The 17,628-nt window shown below is 45.7% G+C and overlaps 3 protein-coding genes across 3 annotated transcripts in view; all 3 read right to left on the bottom strand.

The window, feature by feature from the left end:
* The window catches only part of LOC137783181 (collagen alpha-3(VI) chain-like), a gene marked incomplete at its 3' end in the record, with an annotated part of 34,538 nt that extends 28,478 nt beyond the window's left edge, over positions 1 to 6,060 (bottom strand). The window contains exons 1-2 of the mRNA XM_068572978.1: positions 6,022 to 6,060; positions 4,706 to 4,769 (exon numbers count right to left, since the gene is read on the bottom strand). Coding sequence (XP_068429079.1) covers positions 4,706 to 4,769; positions 6,022 to 6,060 — 103 coding nt within the window. The remainder of the gene's footprint in view (positions 1 to 4,705; positions 4,770 to 6,021) is intronic.
* Positions 1 to 17,628, bottom strand: part of LOC137783211 (collagen alpha-3(VI) chain-like) — a 124,534-nt gene that overhangs the window by 69,058 nt on the left and 37,848 nt on the right. The window lies entirely within an intron of this gene.
* The window catches only part of LOC137783180 (uncharacterized), a gene marked incomplete at its 3' end in the record, with an annotated part of 29,298 nt that continues 21,503 nt past the window's right edge, over positions 9,834 to 17,628 (bottom strand). The window contains exons 22-29 of the mRNA XM_068572977.1: positions 16,364 to 16,963; positions 15,532 to 16,125; positions 14,700 to 15,299; positions 13,868 to 14,461; positions 13,036 to 13,635; positions 12,202 to 12,795; positions 10,536 to 11,129; positions 9,834 to 10,303 (exon numbers count right to left, since the gene is read on the bottom strand). Coding sequence (XP_068429078.1) covers positions 9,834 to 10,303; positions 10,536 to 11,129; positions 12,202 to 12,795; positions 13,036 to 13,635; positions 13,868 to 14,461; positions 14,700 to 15,299; positions 15,532 to 16,125; positions 16,364 to 16,963 — 4,646 coding nt within the window. The remainder of the gene's footprint in view (positions 10,304 to 10,535; positions 11,130 to 12,201; positions 12,796 to 13,035; positions 13,636 to 13,867; positions 14,462 to 14,699; positions 15,300 to 15,531; positions 16,126 to 16,363; positions 16,964 to 17,628) is intronic.

Genomic DNA, 17,628 nt, shown 5'->3' with positions numbered 1-17,628 from the left:
CAGAGGCTGTGAAGACATTATCCCTCAAGTACTGGAGAGCTGCTCCAGTGTTGAGCGGTCTTCCGCCTTTGTGCCTCAAGCCTCTGACAATGTCAAGGATCTCAACTTTTGTCGCGTATGTGTTCAAATAGAACTGGGCGGCTGGATCTCTGCTGTACTGAACCACTGAGACACGGTCTTTGTCGTCATCCACACTGAGTCTCTCTACTACTCTTTGGACAAAGTCTTGCATAGCTGAGAATCCAGTTCTAGTACCATCAGAGCCATCCAACAAGAACACAATATCTCTTCCTTTTGGCTGTGTCACAGCTGGAGAACAAATAATTCAGGACAAATTTAGGTTCACGTGTTAAACATTTACCATGCGAAAGACAGATGATAAAAGTTAAACCCTTTTTTTCAAATTTACTTGAATAATCCAGTCTCAACTTTGTTTTGTTAAACTGCACTGGTTGTAACTGAATTTAGAGAAATGCACTTTGATACAGCTCAATTTGCATACTACCATGATCTTAAAATGTCAATTCAGTCCGATTCTTACCAGTTACTGTTGGCGCTTTGGGTGTGGCGCTCACTCGCGCTGTGCTCAATAGCGAGGAGAGCTGTTCTTGGACACTGGGGAGGTCAGTGAACTCAGACACGGATAGAGTGTAATTAGGGTCCTGTGTTATTTTCCGCAGCTCTCCACTGTCAGAGCTCCTTGTTCCAACGCCAATGACAACGATGCCCTGCTGTTTGAGAACAGAGGCTGGAGCATCTACATTGTCAAAAGACCTTCCACCATTTAGCAGGATCAATATCTGTGGAACACCTTGCAGGTGCCTACTGCCGGCGGGGTTTGTAAAGACGTTGTCCCTGACGTATTGGAGGGCGGCCCCGGTGTTGAGGGGTCTTCCTCCTCTGTGTCTCAGCCCTCTTACCGAATCCACAATATCGTCTTTTGTGGTGTAAGTGTTCAAATAGAAATTGACCTCTGCATCTCTGCTGTATTGCACTACAGAAACGCGATCATTGCTTTCTCCCACATTGAGTTTCTGAACCACTTTCTCGACAAAATCACGCATGGCAGGGAAGCCATTCCTTGTGCTATCAGAACCATCCAGAAGGAAAACAATATCCTTTTGAGGAGTGTCAACTGAGAAAGACAGGAAGACAAAAAATATAAACCATTGTGAAGGGCACAATCGTGTATTACTGATAAAATCATAAACTGTTTTGTGAAAAGCACAAACATTTCCTTCTCTAATTTGTTACAGTAAATGAAAACGCCACGACAGTGACCAAAACAGGTATTTGACTGGATTACTTTCCCTCTATAGTAGGGGAAACTAGTCAGCTCGCATTTCAGGCCGGCAAGACGCCGGTTTACATACCAGGTACAGTTGGTGCTTCTGGTGTGACGTCAATAACCACAGCCTCCAAGGAGGACTGAAGTTGCTGTTGGATACGTTGAAGGTCAGTGAAATCCGACACAGAGAAAGCAGGACTGCCATCGTGGGATATCTTCTGCAGCTCTCTGCTATCAGAACCCTTTGTTCCAATTGCAAAGGTCAGGACACCGAGCTGTTTGAGAGCAGCAGCTGGTGCATCAACACTGTCAGAAGACCGTCCACCACTTAGCAATATCAGGACCTGTGGAACTCCTTCCAGGCGCCTGCTTCCAGCAGAGGCTGTGAAGACATTATCCCTCAAGTACTGGAGAGCTGCTCCAGTGTTGAGCGGTCTTCCGCCTTTGTGCCTCAAGCCTCTGACAATGTCAAGGATCTCAACTTTTGTCGCGTATGTGTTGAAATAGAACTGGGCGGCTGGATCTCTGCTGTACTGAACCACTGAGACACGGTCTTTGTCGTCATCCACACTGAGTCTCTCTACTACTCTTTGGACAAAGTCTTGCATAGCTGAGAATCCAGTTCTAGTACCATCAGAGCCATCCAACAAGAACACAATATCTCTTCCTTTTGGCTGTGTCACAGCTGGAGAACAAATAATTCAGGACAAATTTAGGTTCACGTGTTAAACATTTACCATGCGAAAGACAGATGATAAAAGTTAAACCCTGTTTTTCAAATTTACTTGAATAATCCAGTCTCAACTTTGTTTTGTTAAACTGCACTGGTTGTAACTGAATTTAGAGAAATGCACTTTGATACAGCTCAATTTGCATACTACCATGATCTTAAAATGTCAATTCAGTCCGATTCTTACCAGTTACTGTTGGCGCTTTGGGTGTGGCGCTCACTCGCGCTGTGCTCAATAGCGAGGAGAGCTGTTCTTGGACACTGGGGAGGTCAGTGAACTCAGACACGGATAGAGTGTAATTAGGGTCCTGTGTTATTTTCCGCAGCTCTCCACTGTCAGAGCTCCTTGTTCCAACGCCAATGACAACGATGCCCTGCTGTTTGAGAACAGAGGCTGGAGCATCTACATTGTCAAAAGACCTTCCACCATTTAGCAGGATCAATATCTGTGGAACACCTTGCAGGTGCCTACTGCCGGCGGGGTTTGTAAAGACGTTGTCCCTGACGTATTGGAGGGCGGCCCCGGTGTTGAGGGGTCTTCCTCCTCTGTGTCTCAGCCCTCTTACCGAATCCACAATATCGTCTTTTGTGGTGTAAGTGTTCAAATAGAAATTGACCTCTGCATCTCTGCTGTATTGCACTACAGAAACGCGATCATTGCTTTCTCCCACATTGAGTTTCTGAACCACTTTCTCGACAAAATCACGCATGGCAGGGAAGCCACTCCTTGTGCTATCAGAACCATCCAGAAGGAAAACAATATCCTTTTGAGGAGTGTCAACTGAGAAAGACAGGAAGACAAAAAATATATAAACCGATGTGAAGGGCACAATCGTGTATTACTGATAAAATCATAAACTGTTTTGTTAAAAGCACAAACATCGCCTTCTCTAATTTGTTACAGTAAATGAAAACGCCACGACAGTGACCTAAACAGGTATTTGACTGGATTACTTTCCCTCTATAGTAGGGGAAACTAGTCAGCTCGCATTTCAGGCCGGCAAGACGCCGGTTTACATACCAGGTACAGTTGGTGCTTCTGGTGTGACGTCAATAACCACAGCCTCCAAGGAGGACTGAAGTTGCTGTTGGATACGTTGAAGGTCAGTGAAATCCGACACAGAGAAAGCAGGACTGCCATCGTGGGATATCTTCTGCAGCTCTCCGCTATCAGAACCCTTTGTTCCAATTGCAAAGGTCAAGACACCGAGCTGTTTGAGAGCAGCAGCTGGTGCATCAACACTGTCAGAAGACCGTCCACCACTTAGCAATATCAGGACCTGTGGAACTCCTTCCAGGCGCCTGCTTCCAGCAGAGGCTGTGAAGACATTATCCCTCAAGTACTGGAGAGCTGCTCCAGTGTTGAGCGGTCTTCCGCCTTTGTGCCTCAAGCCTCTGACAATGTCAAGGATCTCAACTTTTGTCGCGTATGTGTTGAAATAGAACTGGGCGGCTGGATCTCTGCTGTACTGAACCACTGAGACACGGTCTGTGTCGTCATCCACACTGAGTCTCTCTACTACTCTTTGGACAAAGTCTTGCATAGCTGAGAATCCAGTTCTAGTACCATCAGAGCCATCCAACAAGAACACAATATCTCTTCCTTTTGGCTGTGTCACAGCTGGAGAACAAATAATTCAGGACAAATTTAGGTTCACGTGTTAAACATTTACCATGCGAAAGACAGATGATAAAAGTTAAACCCTTTTTTTCAAATTTACTTGAATAATCCAGTCTCAACTTTGTTTTGTTAAACTGCACTGGTTGTAACTGAATTTAGAGAAATGCACTTTGATACAGCTCAATTTGCATACTACCATGATCTTAAAATGTCAATTCAGTCCGATTCTTACCAGTTACTGTTGGCGCTTTGGGTGTGGCGCTCACTCGCGCTGTGCTCAATAGCGAGGAGAGCTGTTCTTGGACACTGGGGAGGTCAGTGAACTCAGACACGGATAGAGTGTAATTAGGGTCCTGTGTTATTTTCCGCAGCTCTCCACTGTCAGAGCTCCTTGTTCCAACGCCAATGACAACGATGCCCTGCTGTTTGAGAACAGAGGCTGGAGCATCTACATTGTCAAAAGACCTTCCACCATTTAGCAGGATCAATATCTGTGGAACACCTTGCAGGTGCCTACTGCCGGCGGGGTTTGTAAAGACGTTGTCCCTGACGTATTGGAGGGCGGCCCCGGTGTTGAGGGGTCTTCCTCCTCTGTGTCTCAGCCCTCTTACCGAATCCACAATATCGTCTTTTGTGGTGTAAGTGTTCAAATAGAAATTGACCTCTGCATCTCTGCTGTATTGCACTACAGAAACGCGATCATTGCTTTCTCCCACATTGAGTTTCTGAACCACTTTCTCGACAAAATCACGCATGGCAGGGAAGCCACTCCTTGTGCTATCAGAACCATCCAGAAGGAAAACAATATCCTTTTGAGGAGTGTCAACTGAGAAAGACAGGAAGACAAAAAATATATAAACCGATGTGAAGGGCACAATCGTGTATTACTGATAAAATCATAAACTGTTTTGTTAAAAGCACAAACATTGCCTTCTCTAATTTGTTACAGTAAATGAAAATGCCACGACAGTGACCTAAACAGGTATTTGACTGGATTACTTTCCCTCTATAGTAGGGGAAACTAGTCAGCTCGCATTTCAGGCCGGCAAGACGCCGGTTTACATACCAGGTACAGTTGGTGCTTCTGGTGTGACGTCAATAACCACAGCCTCCAAGGAGGACTGAAGTTGCTGTTGGATACGTTGAAGGTCAGTGAAATCCGACACAGAGAAAGCAGGACTGCCATCGTGGGATATCTTCTGCAGCTCTCTGCTATCAGAACCCTTTGTTCCAATTGCAAAGGTCAAGACACCGAGCTGTTTGAGAGCAGCAGCTGGTGCATCAACACTGTCAGAAGACCGTCCACCACTTAGCAATATCAGGACCTGTGGAACTCCTTCCAGGCGCCTGCTTCCAGCAGAGGCTGTGAAGACATTATCCCTCAAGTACTGGAGAGCTGCTCCAGTGTTGAGCGGTCTTCCGCCTTTGTGCCTCAAGCCTCTGACAATGTCAAGGATCTCAACTTTTGTCGCGTATGTGTTGAAATAGAACTGGGCGGCTGGATCTCTGCTGTACTGAACCACTGAGACACGGTCTTTGTCGTCATCCACACTGAGTCTCTCTACTACTCTTTGGACAAAGTCTTGCATAGCTGAGAATCCAGTTCTAGTACCATCAGAGCCATCCAACAAGAACACAATATCTCTTCCTTTTGGCTGTGTCACAGCTGGAGAACAAATAATTCAGGACAAATTTAGGTTCACGTGTTAAACATTTACCATGCGAAAGACAGATGATAAAAGTTAAACCCTGTTTTTCAAATTTACTTGAATAATCCAGTCTCAACTTTGTTTTGTTAAACTGCACTGGTTGTAACTGAATTTAGAGAAATGCACTTTGATACAGCTCAATTTGCATACTACCATGATCTTAAAATGTCAATTCAGTCCGATTCTTACCAGTTACTGTTGGCGCTTTGGGTGTGGCGCTCACTCGCGCTGTGCTCAATAGCGAGGAGAGCTGTTCTTGGACACTGGGGAGGTCAGTGAACTCAGACACGGATAGAGTGTAATTAGGGTCCTGTGTTATTTTCCGCAGCTCTCCACTGTCAGAGCTCCTTGTTCCAACGCCAATGACAACGATGCCCTGCTGTTTGAGAACAGAGGCTGGAGCATCTACATTGTCAAAAGACCTTCCACCATTTAGCAGGATCAATATCTGTGGAACACCTTGCAGGTGCCTACTGCCGGCGGGGTTTGTAAAGACGTTGTCCCTGACGTATTGGAGGGCGGCCCCGGTGTTGAGGGGTCTTCCTCCTCTGTGTCTCAGCCCTCTTACCGAATCCACAATATCGTCTTTTGTGGTGTAAGTGTTCAAATAGAAATTGACCTCTGCATCTCTGCTGTATTGCACTACAGAAACGCGATCATTGCTTTCTCCCACATTGAGTTTCTGAACCACTTTCTCGACAAAATCACGCATGGCAGGGAAGCCACTCCTTGTGCTATCAGAACCATCCAGAAGGAAAACAATATCCTTTTGAGGAGTGTCAACTGAGAAAGACAGGAAGACAAAAAATATATAAACCGATGTGAAGGGCACAATCGTGTATTACTGATAAAATCATAAACTGTTTTGTTAAAAGCACAAACATTGCCTTCTCTAATTTGTTACAGTAAATGAAAACGCCACGACAGTGACCTAAACAGGTATTTGACTGGATTACTTTCCCTCTATAGTAGGGGAAACTAGTCAGCTCGCATTTCAGGCCGGCAAGACGCCGGTTTACATACCAGGTACAGTTGGTGCTTCTGGTGTGACGTCAATAACCACAGCCTCCAAGGAGGACTGAAGTTGCTGTTGGATACGTTGAAGGTCAGTGAAATCCGACACAGAGAAAGCAGGACTGCCATCGTGGGATATCTTCTGCAGCTCTCCGCTATCAGAACCCTTTGTTCCAATTGCAAAGGTCAAGACACCGAGCTGTTTGAGAGCAGCAGCTGGTGCATCAACACTGTCAGAAGACCGTCCACCACTTAGCAATATCAGGACCTGTGGAACTCCTTCCAGGCGCCTGCTTCCAGCAGAGGCTGTGAAGACATTATCCCTCAAGTACTGGAGAGCTGCTCCAGTGTTGAGCGGTCTTCCGCCTTTGTGCCTCAAGCCTCTGACAATGTCAAGGATCTCAACTTTTGTCGCGTATGTGTTGAAATAGAACTGGGCGGCTGGATCTCTGCTGTACTGAACCACTGAGACACGGTCTGTGTCGTCATCCACACTGAGTCTCTCTACTACTCTTTGGACAAAGTCTTGCATAGCTGAGAATCCAGTTCTAGTACCATCAGAGCCATCCAACAAGAACACAATATCTCTTCCTTTTGGCTGTGTCACAGCTGGAGAACAAATAATTCAGGACAAATTTAGGTTCACGTGTTAAACATTTACCATGCGAAAGACAGATGATAAAAGTTAAACCCTGTTTTTCAAATTTACTTGAATAATCCAGTCTCAACTTTGTTTTGTTAAACTGCACTGGTTGTAACTGAATTTAGAGAAATGCACTTTGATACAGCTCAATTTGCATACTACCATGATCTTAAAATGTCAATTCAGTCCGATTCTTACCAGTTACTGTTGGCGCTTTGGGTGTGGCGCTCACTCGCGCTGTGCTCAATAGCGAGGAGAGCTGTTCTTGGACACTGGGGAGGTCAGTGAACTCAGACACGGATAGAGTGTAATTAGGGTCCTGTGTTATTTTCCGCAGCTCTCCACTGTCAGAGCTCCTTGTTCCAACGCCAATGACAACGATGCCCTGCTGTTTGAGAACAGAGGCTGGAGCATCTACATTGTCAAAAGACCTTCCACCATTTAGCAGGATCAATATCTGTGGAACACCTTGCAGGTGCCTACTGCCGGCGGGGTTTGTAAAGACGTTGTCCCTGACGTATTGGAGGGCGGCCCCGGTGTTGAGGGGTCTTCCTCCTCTGTGTCTCAGCCCTCTTACCGAATCCACAATATCGTCTTTTGTGGTGTAAGTGTTCAAATAGAAATTGACCTCTGCATCTCTGCTGTATTGCACTACAGAAACGCGATCATTGCTTTCTCCCACATTGAGTTTCTGAACCACTTTCTCGACAAAATCACGCATGGCAGGGAAGCCACTCCTTGTGCTATCAGAACCATCCAGAAGGAAAACAATATCCTTTTGAGGAGTGTCAACTGAGAAAGACAGGAAGACAAAAAATATATAAACCGATGTGAAGGGCACAATCGTGTATTACTGATAAAATCATAAACTGTTTTGTTAAAAGCACAAACATTGCCTTCTCTAATTTGTTACAGTAAATGAAAACGCCACGACAGTGACCTAAACAGGTATTTGACTGGATTACTTTCCCTCTATAGTAGGGGAAACTAGTCAGCTCGCATTTCAGGCCGGCAAGACGCCGGTTTACATACCAGGTACAGTTGGTGCTTCTGGTGTGACGTCAATAACCACAGCCTCCAAGGAGGACTGAAGTTGCTGTTGGATACGTTGAAGGTCAGTGAAATCCGACACAGAGAAAGCAGGACTGCCATCGTGGGATATCTTCTGCAGCTCTCCGCTATCAGAACCCTTTGTTCCAATTGCAAAGGTCAAGACACCGAGCTGTTTGAGAGCAGCAGCTGGTGCATCAACACTGTCAGAAGACCGTCCACCACTTAGCAATATCAGGACCTGTGGAACTCCTTCCAGGCGCCTGCTTCCAGCAGAGGCTGTGAAGACATTATCCCTCAAGTACTGGAGAGCTGCTCCAGTGTTGAGCGGTCTTCCGCCTTTGTGCCTCAAGCCTCTGACAATGTCAAGGATCTCAACTTTTGTCGCGTATGTGTTGAAATAGAACTGGGCGGCTGGATCTCTGCTGTACTGAACCACTGAGACACGGTCTGTGTCGTCATCCACACTGAGTCTCTCTACTACTCTTTGGACAAAGTCTTGCATAGCTGAGAATCCAGTTCTAGTACCATCAGAGCCATCCAACAAGAACACAATATCTCTTCCTTTTGGCTGTGTCACAGCTGGAGAACAAATAATTCAGGACAAATTTAGGTTCACGTGTTAAACATTTACCATGCGAAAGACAGATGATAAAAGTTAAACCCTGTTTTTCAAATTTACTTGAATAATCCAGTCTCAACTTTGTTTTGTTAAACTGCACTGGTTGTAACTGAATTTAGAGAAATGCACTTTGATACAGCTCAATTTGCATACTACCATGATCTTAAAATGTCAATTCAGTCCGATTCTTACCAGTTACTGTTGGCGCTTTGGGTGTGGCGCTCACTCGCGCTGTGCTCAATAGCGAGGAGAGCTGTTCTTGGACACTGGGGAGGTCAGTGAACTCAGACACGGATAGAGTGTAATTAGGGTCCTGTGTTATTTTCCGCAGCTCTCCACTGTCAGAGCTCCTTGTTCCAACGCCAATGACAACGATGCCCTGCTGTTTGAGAACAGAGGCTGGAGCATCTACATTGTCAAAAGACCTTCCACCATTTAGCAGGATCAATATCTGTGGAACACCTTGCAGGTGCCTACTGCCGGCGGGGTTTGTAAAGACGTTGTCCCTGACGTATTGGAGGGCGGCCCCGGTGTTGAGGGGTCTTCCTCCTCTGTGTCTCAGCCCTCTTACCGAATCCACAATATCGTCTTTTGTGGTGTAAGTGTTCAAATAGAAATTGACCTCTGCATCTCTGCTGTATTGCACTACAGAAACGCGATCATTGCTTTCTCCCACATTGAGTTTCTGAACCACTTTCTCGACAAAATCACGCATGGCAGGGAAGCCACTCCTTGTGCTATCAGAACCATCCAGAAGGAAAACAATATCCTTTTGAGGAGTGTCAACTGAGAAAGACAGGAAGACAAAAAATATATAAACCGATGTGAAGGGCACAATCGTGTATTACTGATAAAATCATAAACTGTTTTGTTAAAAGCACAAACATTGCCTTCTCTAATTTGTTACAGTAAATGAAAACGCCACGACAGTGACCTAAACAGGTATTTGACTGGATTACTTTCCCTCTATAGTAGGGGAAACTAGTCAGCTCGCATTTCAGGCCGGCAAGACGCCGGTTTACATACCAGGTACAGTTGGTGCTTCTGGTGTGACGTCAATAACCACAGCCTCCAAGGAGGACTGAAGTTGCTGTTGGATACGTTGAAGGTCAGTGAAATCCGACACAGAGAAAGCAGGACTGCCATCGTGGGATATCTTCTGCAGCTCTCTGCTATCAGAACCCTTTGTTCCAATTGCAAAGGTCAAGACACCGAGCTGTTTGAGAGCAGCAGCTGGTGCATCAACACTGTCAGAAGACCGTCCACCACTTAGCAATATCAGGACCTGTGGAACTCCTTCCAGGCGCCTGCTTCCAGCAGAGGCTGTGAAGACATTATCCCTCAAGTACTGGAGAGCTGCTCCAGTGTTGAGCGGTCTTCCGCCTTTGTGCCTCAAGCCTCTGACAATGTCAAGGATCTCAACTTTTGTCGCGTATGTGTTCAAATAGAACTGGGCGGCTGGATCTCTGCTGTACTGAACCACTGAGACACGGTCTTTGTCGTCATCCACACTGAGTCTCTCTACTACTCTTTGGACAAAGTCTTGCATAGCTGAGAATCCAGTTCTAGTACCATCAGAGCCATCCAACAAGAACACAATATCTCTTCCTTTTGGCTGTGTCACAGCTGGAGAACAAATAATTCAGGACAAATTTAGGTTCACGTGTTAAACATTTACCATGCGAAAGACAGATGATAAAAGTTAAACCCTGTTTTTCAAATTTACTTGAATAATCCAGTCTCAACTTTGTTTTGTTAAACTGCACTGGTTGTAACTGAATTTAGAGAAATGCACTTTGATACAGCTCAATTTGCATACTACCATGATCTTAAAATGTCAATTCAGTCCGATTCTTACCAGTTACTGTTGGCGCTTTGGGTGTGGCGCTCACTCGCGCTGTGCTCAATAGCGAGGAGAGCTGTTCTTGGACACTGGGGAGGTCAGTGAACTCAGACACGGATAGAGTGTAATTAGGGTCCTGTGTTATTTTCCGCAGCTCTCCACTGTCAGAGCTCCTTGTTCCAACGCCAATGACAACGATGCCCTGCTGTTTGAGAACAGAGGCTGGAGCATCTACATTGTCAAAAGACCTTCCACCATTTAGCAGGATCAATATCTGTGGAACACCTTGCAGGTGCCTACTGCCGGCGGGGTTTGTAAAGACGTTGTCCCTGACGTATTGGAGGGCGGCCCCGGTGTTGAGGGGTCTTCCTCCTCTGTGTCTCAGCCCTCTTACCGAATCCACAATATCGTCTTTTGTGGTGTAAGTGTTCAAATAGAAATTGACCTCTGCATCTCTGCTGTATTGCACTACAGAAACGCGATCATTGCTTTCTCCCACATTGAGTTTCTGAACCACTTTCTCGACAAAATCACGCATGGCAGGGAAGCCACTCCTTGTGCTATCAGAACCATCCAGAAGGAAAACAATATCCTTTTGAGGAGTGTCAACTGAGAAAGACAGGAAGACAAAAAATATATAAACCGATGTGAAGGGCACAATCGTGTATTACTGATAAAATCATAAACTGTTTTGTTAAAAGCACAAACATTGCCTTCTCTAATTTGTTACAGTAAATGAAAACGCCACGACAGTGACCTAAACAGGTATTTGACTGGATTACTTTCCCTCTATAGTAGGGGAAACTAGTCAGCTCGCATTTCAGGCCGGCAAGACGCCGGTTTACATACCAGGTACAGTTGGTGCTTCTGGTGTGACGTCAATAACCACAGCCTCCAAGGAGGACTGAAGTTGCTGTTGGATACGTTGAAGGTCAGTGAAATCCGACACAGAGAAAGCAGGACTGCCATCGTGGGATATCTTCTGCAGCTCTCTGCTATCAGAACCCTTTGTTCCAATTGCAAAGGTCAGGACACCGAGCTGTTTGAGAGCAGCAGCTGGTGCATCAACACTGTCAGAAGACCGTCCACCACTTAGCAATATCAGGACCTGTGGAACTCCTTCCAGGCGCCTGCTTCCAGCAGAGGCTGTGAAGACATTATCCCTCAAGTACTGGAGAGCTGCTCCAGTGTTGAGCGGTCTTCCGCCTTTGTGCCTCAAGCCTCTGACAATGTCAAGGATCTCAACTTTTGTCGCGTATGTGTTGAAATAGAACTGGGCGGCTGGATCTCTGCTGTACTGAACCACTGAGACACGGTCTTTGTCGTCATCCACACTGAGTCTCTCTACTACTCTTTGGACAAAGTCTTGCATAGCTGAGAATCCAGTTCTAGTACCATCAGAGCCATCCAACAAGAACACAATATCTCTTCCTTTTGGCTGTGTCACAGCTGGAGAACAAATAATTCAGGACAAATTTAGGTTCACGTGTTAAACATTTACCATGCGAAAGACAGATGATAAAAGTTAAACCCTGTTTTTCAAATTTACTTGAATAATCCAGTCTCAACTTTGTTTTGTTAAACTGCACTGGTTGTAACTGAATTTAGAGAAATGCACTTTGATACAGCTCAATTTGCATACTACCATGATCTTAAAATGTCAATTCAGTCCGATTCTTACCAGTTACTGTTGGCGCTTTGGGTGTGGCGCTCACTCGCGCTGTGCTCAATAGCGAGGAGAGCTGTTCTTGGACACTGGGGAGGTCAGTGAACTCAGACACGGATAGAGTGTAATTAGGGTCCTGTGTTATTTTCCGCAGCTCTCCACTGTCAGAGCTCCTTGTTCCAACGCCAATGACAACGATGCCCTGCTGTTTGAGAACAGAGGCTGGAGCATCTACATTGTCAAAAGACCTTCCACCATTTAGCAGGATCAATATCTGTGGAACACCTTGCAGGTGCCTACTGCCGGCGGGGTTTGTAAAGACGTTGTCCCTGACGTATTGGAGGGCGGCCCCGGTGTTGAGGGGTCTTCCTCCTCTGTGTCTCAGCCCTCTTACCGAATCCACAATATCGTCTTTTGTGGTGTAAGTGTTCAAATAGAAATTGACCTCTGCATCTCTGCTGTATTGCACTACAGAAACGCGATCATTGCTTTCTCCCACATTGAGTTTCTGAACCACTTTCTCGACAAAATCACGCATGGCAGGGAAGCCACTCCTTGTGCTATCAGAACCATCCAGAAGGAAAACAATATCCTTTTGAGGAGTGTCAACTGAGAAAGACAGGAAGACAAAAAATATATAAACCGATGTGAAGGGCACAATCGTGTATTACTGATAAAATCATAAACTGTTTTGTTAAAAGCACAAACATTGCCTTCTCTAATTTGTTACAGTAAATGAAAACGCCACGACAGTGACCTAAACAGGTATTTGACTGGATTACTTTCCCTCTATAGTAGGGGAAACTAGTCAGCTCGCATTTCAGGCCGGCAAGACGCCGGTTTACATACCAGGTACAGTTGGTGCTTCTGGTGTGACGTCAATAACCACAGCCTCCAAGGAGGACTGAAGTTGCTGTTGGATACGTTGAAGGTCAGTGAAATCCGACACAGAGAAAGCAGGACTGCCATCGTGGGATATCTTCTGCAGCTCTCTGCTATCAGAACCCTTTGTTCCAATTGCAAAGGTCAAGACACCGAGCTGTTTGAGAGCAGCAGCTGGTGCATCAACACTGTCAGAAGACCGTCCACCACTTAGCAATATCAGGACCTGTGGAACTCCTTCCAGGCGCCTGCTTCCAGCAGAGGCTGTGAAGACATTATCCCTCAAGTACTGGAGAGCTGCTCCAGTGTTGAGCGGTCTTCCGCCTTTGTGCCTCAAGCCTCTGACAATGTCAAGGATCTCAACTTTTGTCGCGTATGTGTTCAAATAGAACTGGGCGGCTGGATCTCTGCTGTACTGAACCACTGAGACACGGTCTTTGTCGTCATCCACACTGAGTCTCTCTACTACTCTTTGGACAAAGTCTTGCATAGCTGAGAATCCAGTTCTAGTACCATCAGAGCCATCCAACAAGAACACAATATCTCTTCCTTTTGGCTGTGTCACAGCTGGAGAACAAATAATTCAGGACAAATTTAGGTTCACGTGTTAAACATTTACCATGCGAAAGACAGATGATAAAAGTTAAACCCTTTTTTTCAAATTTACTTGAATAATCCAGTCTCAACTTTGTTTTGTTAAACTGCACTGGTTGTAACTGAATTTAGAGAAATGCACTTTGATACAGCTCAATTTGCATACTACCATGATCTTAAAATGTCAATTCAGTCCGATTCTTACCAGTTACTGTTGGCGCTTTGGGTGTGGCGCTCACTCGCGCTGTGCTCAATAGCGAGGAGAGCTGTTCTTGGACACTGGGGAGGTCAGTGAACTCAGACACGGATAGAGTGTAATTAGGGTCCTGTGTTATTTTCCGCAGCTCTCCACTGTCAGAGCTCCTTGTTCCAACGCCAATGACAACGATGCCCTGCTGTTTGAGAACAGAGGCTGGAGCATCTACATTGTCAAAAGACCTTCCACCATTTAGCAGGATCAATATCTGTGGAACACCTTGCAGGTGCCTACTGCCGGCGGGGTTTGTAAAGACGTTGTCCCTGACGTATTGGAGGGCGGCCCCGGTGTTGAGGGGTCTTCCTCCTCTGTGTCTCAGCCCTCTTACCGAATCCACAATATCGTCTTTTGTGGTGTAAGTGTTCAAATAGAAATTGACCTCTGCATCTCTGCTGTATTGCACTACAGAAACGCGATCATTGCTTTCTCCCACATTGAGTTTCTGAACCACTTTCTCGACAAAATCACGCATGGCAGGGAAGCCATTCCTTGTGCTATCAGAACCATCCAGAAGGAAAACAATATCCTTTTGAGGAGTGTCAACTGAGAAAGACAGGAAGACAAAAAATATAAACCATTGTGAAGGGCACAATCGTGTATTACTGATAAAATCATAAACTGTTTTGTGAAAAGCACAAACATTTCCTTCTCTAATTTGTTACAGTAAATGAAAACGCCACGACAGTGACCAAAACAGGTATTTGACTGGATTACTTTCCCTCTATAGTAGGGGAAACTAGTCAGCTCGCATTTCAGGCCGGCAAGACGCCGGTTTACATACCAGGTACAGTTGGTGCTTCTGGTGTGACGTCAATAACCACAGCCTCCAAGGAGGACTGAAGTTGCTGTTGGATACGTTGAAGGTCAGTGAAATCCGACACAGAGAAAGCAGGACTGCCATCGTGGGATATCTTCTGCAGCTCTCTGCTATCAGAACCCTTTGTTCCAATTGCAAAGGTCAGGACACCGAGCTGTTTGAGAGCAGCAGCTGGTGCATCAACACTGTCAGAAGACCGTCCACCACTTAGCAATATCAGGACCTGTGGAACTCCTTCCAGGCGCCTGCTTCCAGCAGAGGCTGTGAAGACATTATCCCTCAAGTACTGGAGAGCTGCTCCAGTGTTGAGCGGTCTTCCGCCTTTGTGCCTCAAGCCTCTGACAATGTCAAGGATCTCAACTTTTGTCGCGTATGTGTTCAAATAGAACTGGGCGGCTGGATCTCTGCTGTACTGAACCACTGAGACACGGTCTTTGTCGTCATCCACACTGAGTCTCTCTACTACTCTTTGGACAAAGTCTTGCATAGCTGAGAATCCAGTTCTAGTACCATCAGAGCCATCCAAGAAGAACACAATATCTCTTCCTTTTGGCTGTGTCACAGCTGGAGAACAAATAATTCAGGACAAATTTAGGTTCACGTGTTAAACATTTACCATGCGAAAGACAGATGATAAAAGTTAAACCCTTTTTTTCAAATTTACTTGAATAATCCAGTCTCAACTTTGTTTTGTTAAACTGCACTGGTTGTAACTGAATTTAGAGAAATGCACTTTGATACAGCTCAATTTGCATACTACCATGATCTTAAAATGTCAATTCAGTCCGATTCTTACCAGTTACTGTTGGCGCTTTGGGTGTGGCGCTCACTCGCGCTGTGCTCAATAGCGAGGAGAGCTGTTCTTGGACACTGGGGAGGTCAGTGAACTCAGACACGGATAGAGTGTAATTAGGGTCCTGTGTTATTTTCCGCAGCTCTCCACTGTCAGAGCTCCTTGTTCCAACGCCAATGACAACGATGCCCTGCTGTTTGAGAACAGAGGCTGGAGCATCTACATTGTCAAAAGACCTTCCACCATTTAGCAGGATCAATATCTGTGGAACACCTTGCAGGTGCCTACTGCCGGCGGGGTTTGTAAAGACGTTGTCCCTGACGTATTGGAGGGCGGCCCCGGTGTTGAGGGGTCTTCCTCCTCTGTGTCTCAGCCCTCTTACCGAATCCACAATATCGTCTTTTGTGGTGTAAGTGTTCAAATAGAAATTGACCTCTGCATCTCTGCTGTATTGCACTACAGAAACGCGATCATTGCTTTCTCCCACATTGAGTTTCTGAACCACTTTCTCGACAAAATCACGCATGGCAGGGAAGCCATTCCTTGTGCTATCAGAACCATCCAGAAGGAAAACAATATCCTTTTGAGGAGTGTCAACTGAGAAAGACAGGAAGACAAAAAATATAAACCATTGTGAAGGGCACAATCGTGTATTACTGATAAAATCATAAACTGTTTTGTGAAAAGCACAAACATTTCCTTCTCTAATTTGTTACAGTAAATGAAAACGCCACGACAGTGACCAAAACAGGTATTTGACTGGATTACTTTCCCTCTATAGTAGGGGAAACTAGTCAGCTCGCATTTCAGGCCGGCAAGACGCCGGTTTACATACCAGGTACAGTTGGTGCTTCTGGTGTGACGTCAATAACCACAGCCTCCAAGGAGGACTGAAGTTGCTGTTGGATACGTTGAAGGTCAGTGAAATCCGACACAGAGAAAGCAGGACTGCCATCGTGGGATATCTTCTGCAGCTCTCTGCTATCAGAACCCTTTGTTCCAATTGCAAAGGTCAGGACACCGAGCTGTTTGAGAGCAGCAGCTGGTGCATCAACACTGTCAGAAGACCGTCCACCACTTAGCAATATCAGGACCTGTGGAACTCCTTCCAGGCGCCTGCTTCCAGCAGAGGCTGTGAAGACATTATCCCTCAAGTACTGGAGAGCTGCTCCAGTGTTGAGCGGTCTTCCGCCTTTGTGCCTCAAGCCTCTGACAATGTCAAGGATCTCAACTTTTGTCGCGTATGTGTTGAAATAGAACTGGGCGGCTGGATCTCTGCTGTACTGAACCACTGAGACACGGTCTTTGTCGTCATCCACACTGAGTCTCTCTACTACTCTTTGGACAAAGTCTTGCATAGCTGAGAATCCAGTTCTAGTACCATCAGAGCCATCCAACAAGAACACAATATCTCTTCCTTTTGGCTGTGTCACAGCTGGAGAACAAATAATTCAGGACAAATTTAGGTTCACGTGTTAAACATTTACCATGCGAAAGACAGATGATAAAAGTTAAACCCTGTTTTTCAAATTTACTTGAATAATCCAGTCTCAACTTTGTTTTGTTAAACTGCACTGGTTGTAACTGAATTTAGAGAAATGCACTTTGATACAGCTCAATTTGCATACTACCATGATCTTAAAATGTCAATTCAGTCCGATTCTTACCAGTTACTGTTGGCGCTTTGGGTGTGGCGCTCACTCGCGCTGTGCTCAATAGCGAGGAGAGCTGTTCTTGGACACTGGGGAGGTCAGTGAACTCAGACACGGATAGAGTGTAATTAGGGTCCTGTGTTATTTTCCGCAGCTCTCCACTGTCAGAGCTCCTTGTTCCAACGCCAATGACAACGATGCCCTGCTGTTTGAGAACAGAGGCTGGAGCATCTACATTGTCAAAAGACCTTCCACCATTTAGCAGGATCAATATCTGTGGAACACCTTGCAGGTGCCTACTGCCGGCGGGGTTTGTAAAGACGTTGTTCCTGACGTATTGGAGGGCGGCCCCGGTTTTGCGGGGTCTTCCTCCTCTGTGTCTCAGCCCTCTTACCGAATCCACAATATTGTCTTTTGTGGTGTAAGTATTCAAATAGAAATTGACCTC

Source organism: Clinocottus analis, unplaced genomic scaffold (assembly GCF_023055335.1).
Source record: "Clinocottus analis isolate CAN_PGR_092001 unplaced genomic scaffold, fCliAna1.0.p SCAF_12, whole genome shotgun sequence".
In the NCBI taxonomy this organism is placed as follows: Eukaryota; Metazoa; Chordata; class Actinopteri; order Perciformes; family Cottidae; genus Clinocottus; species Clinocottus analis.
The sequence above is the reverse complement of the archived record's forward strand: the minus strand, read 5'-3'. Positions and strand labels throughout refer to the sequence as shown.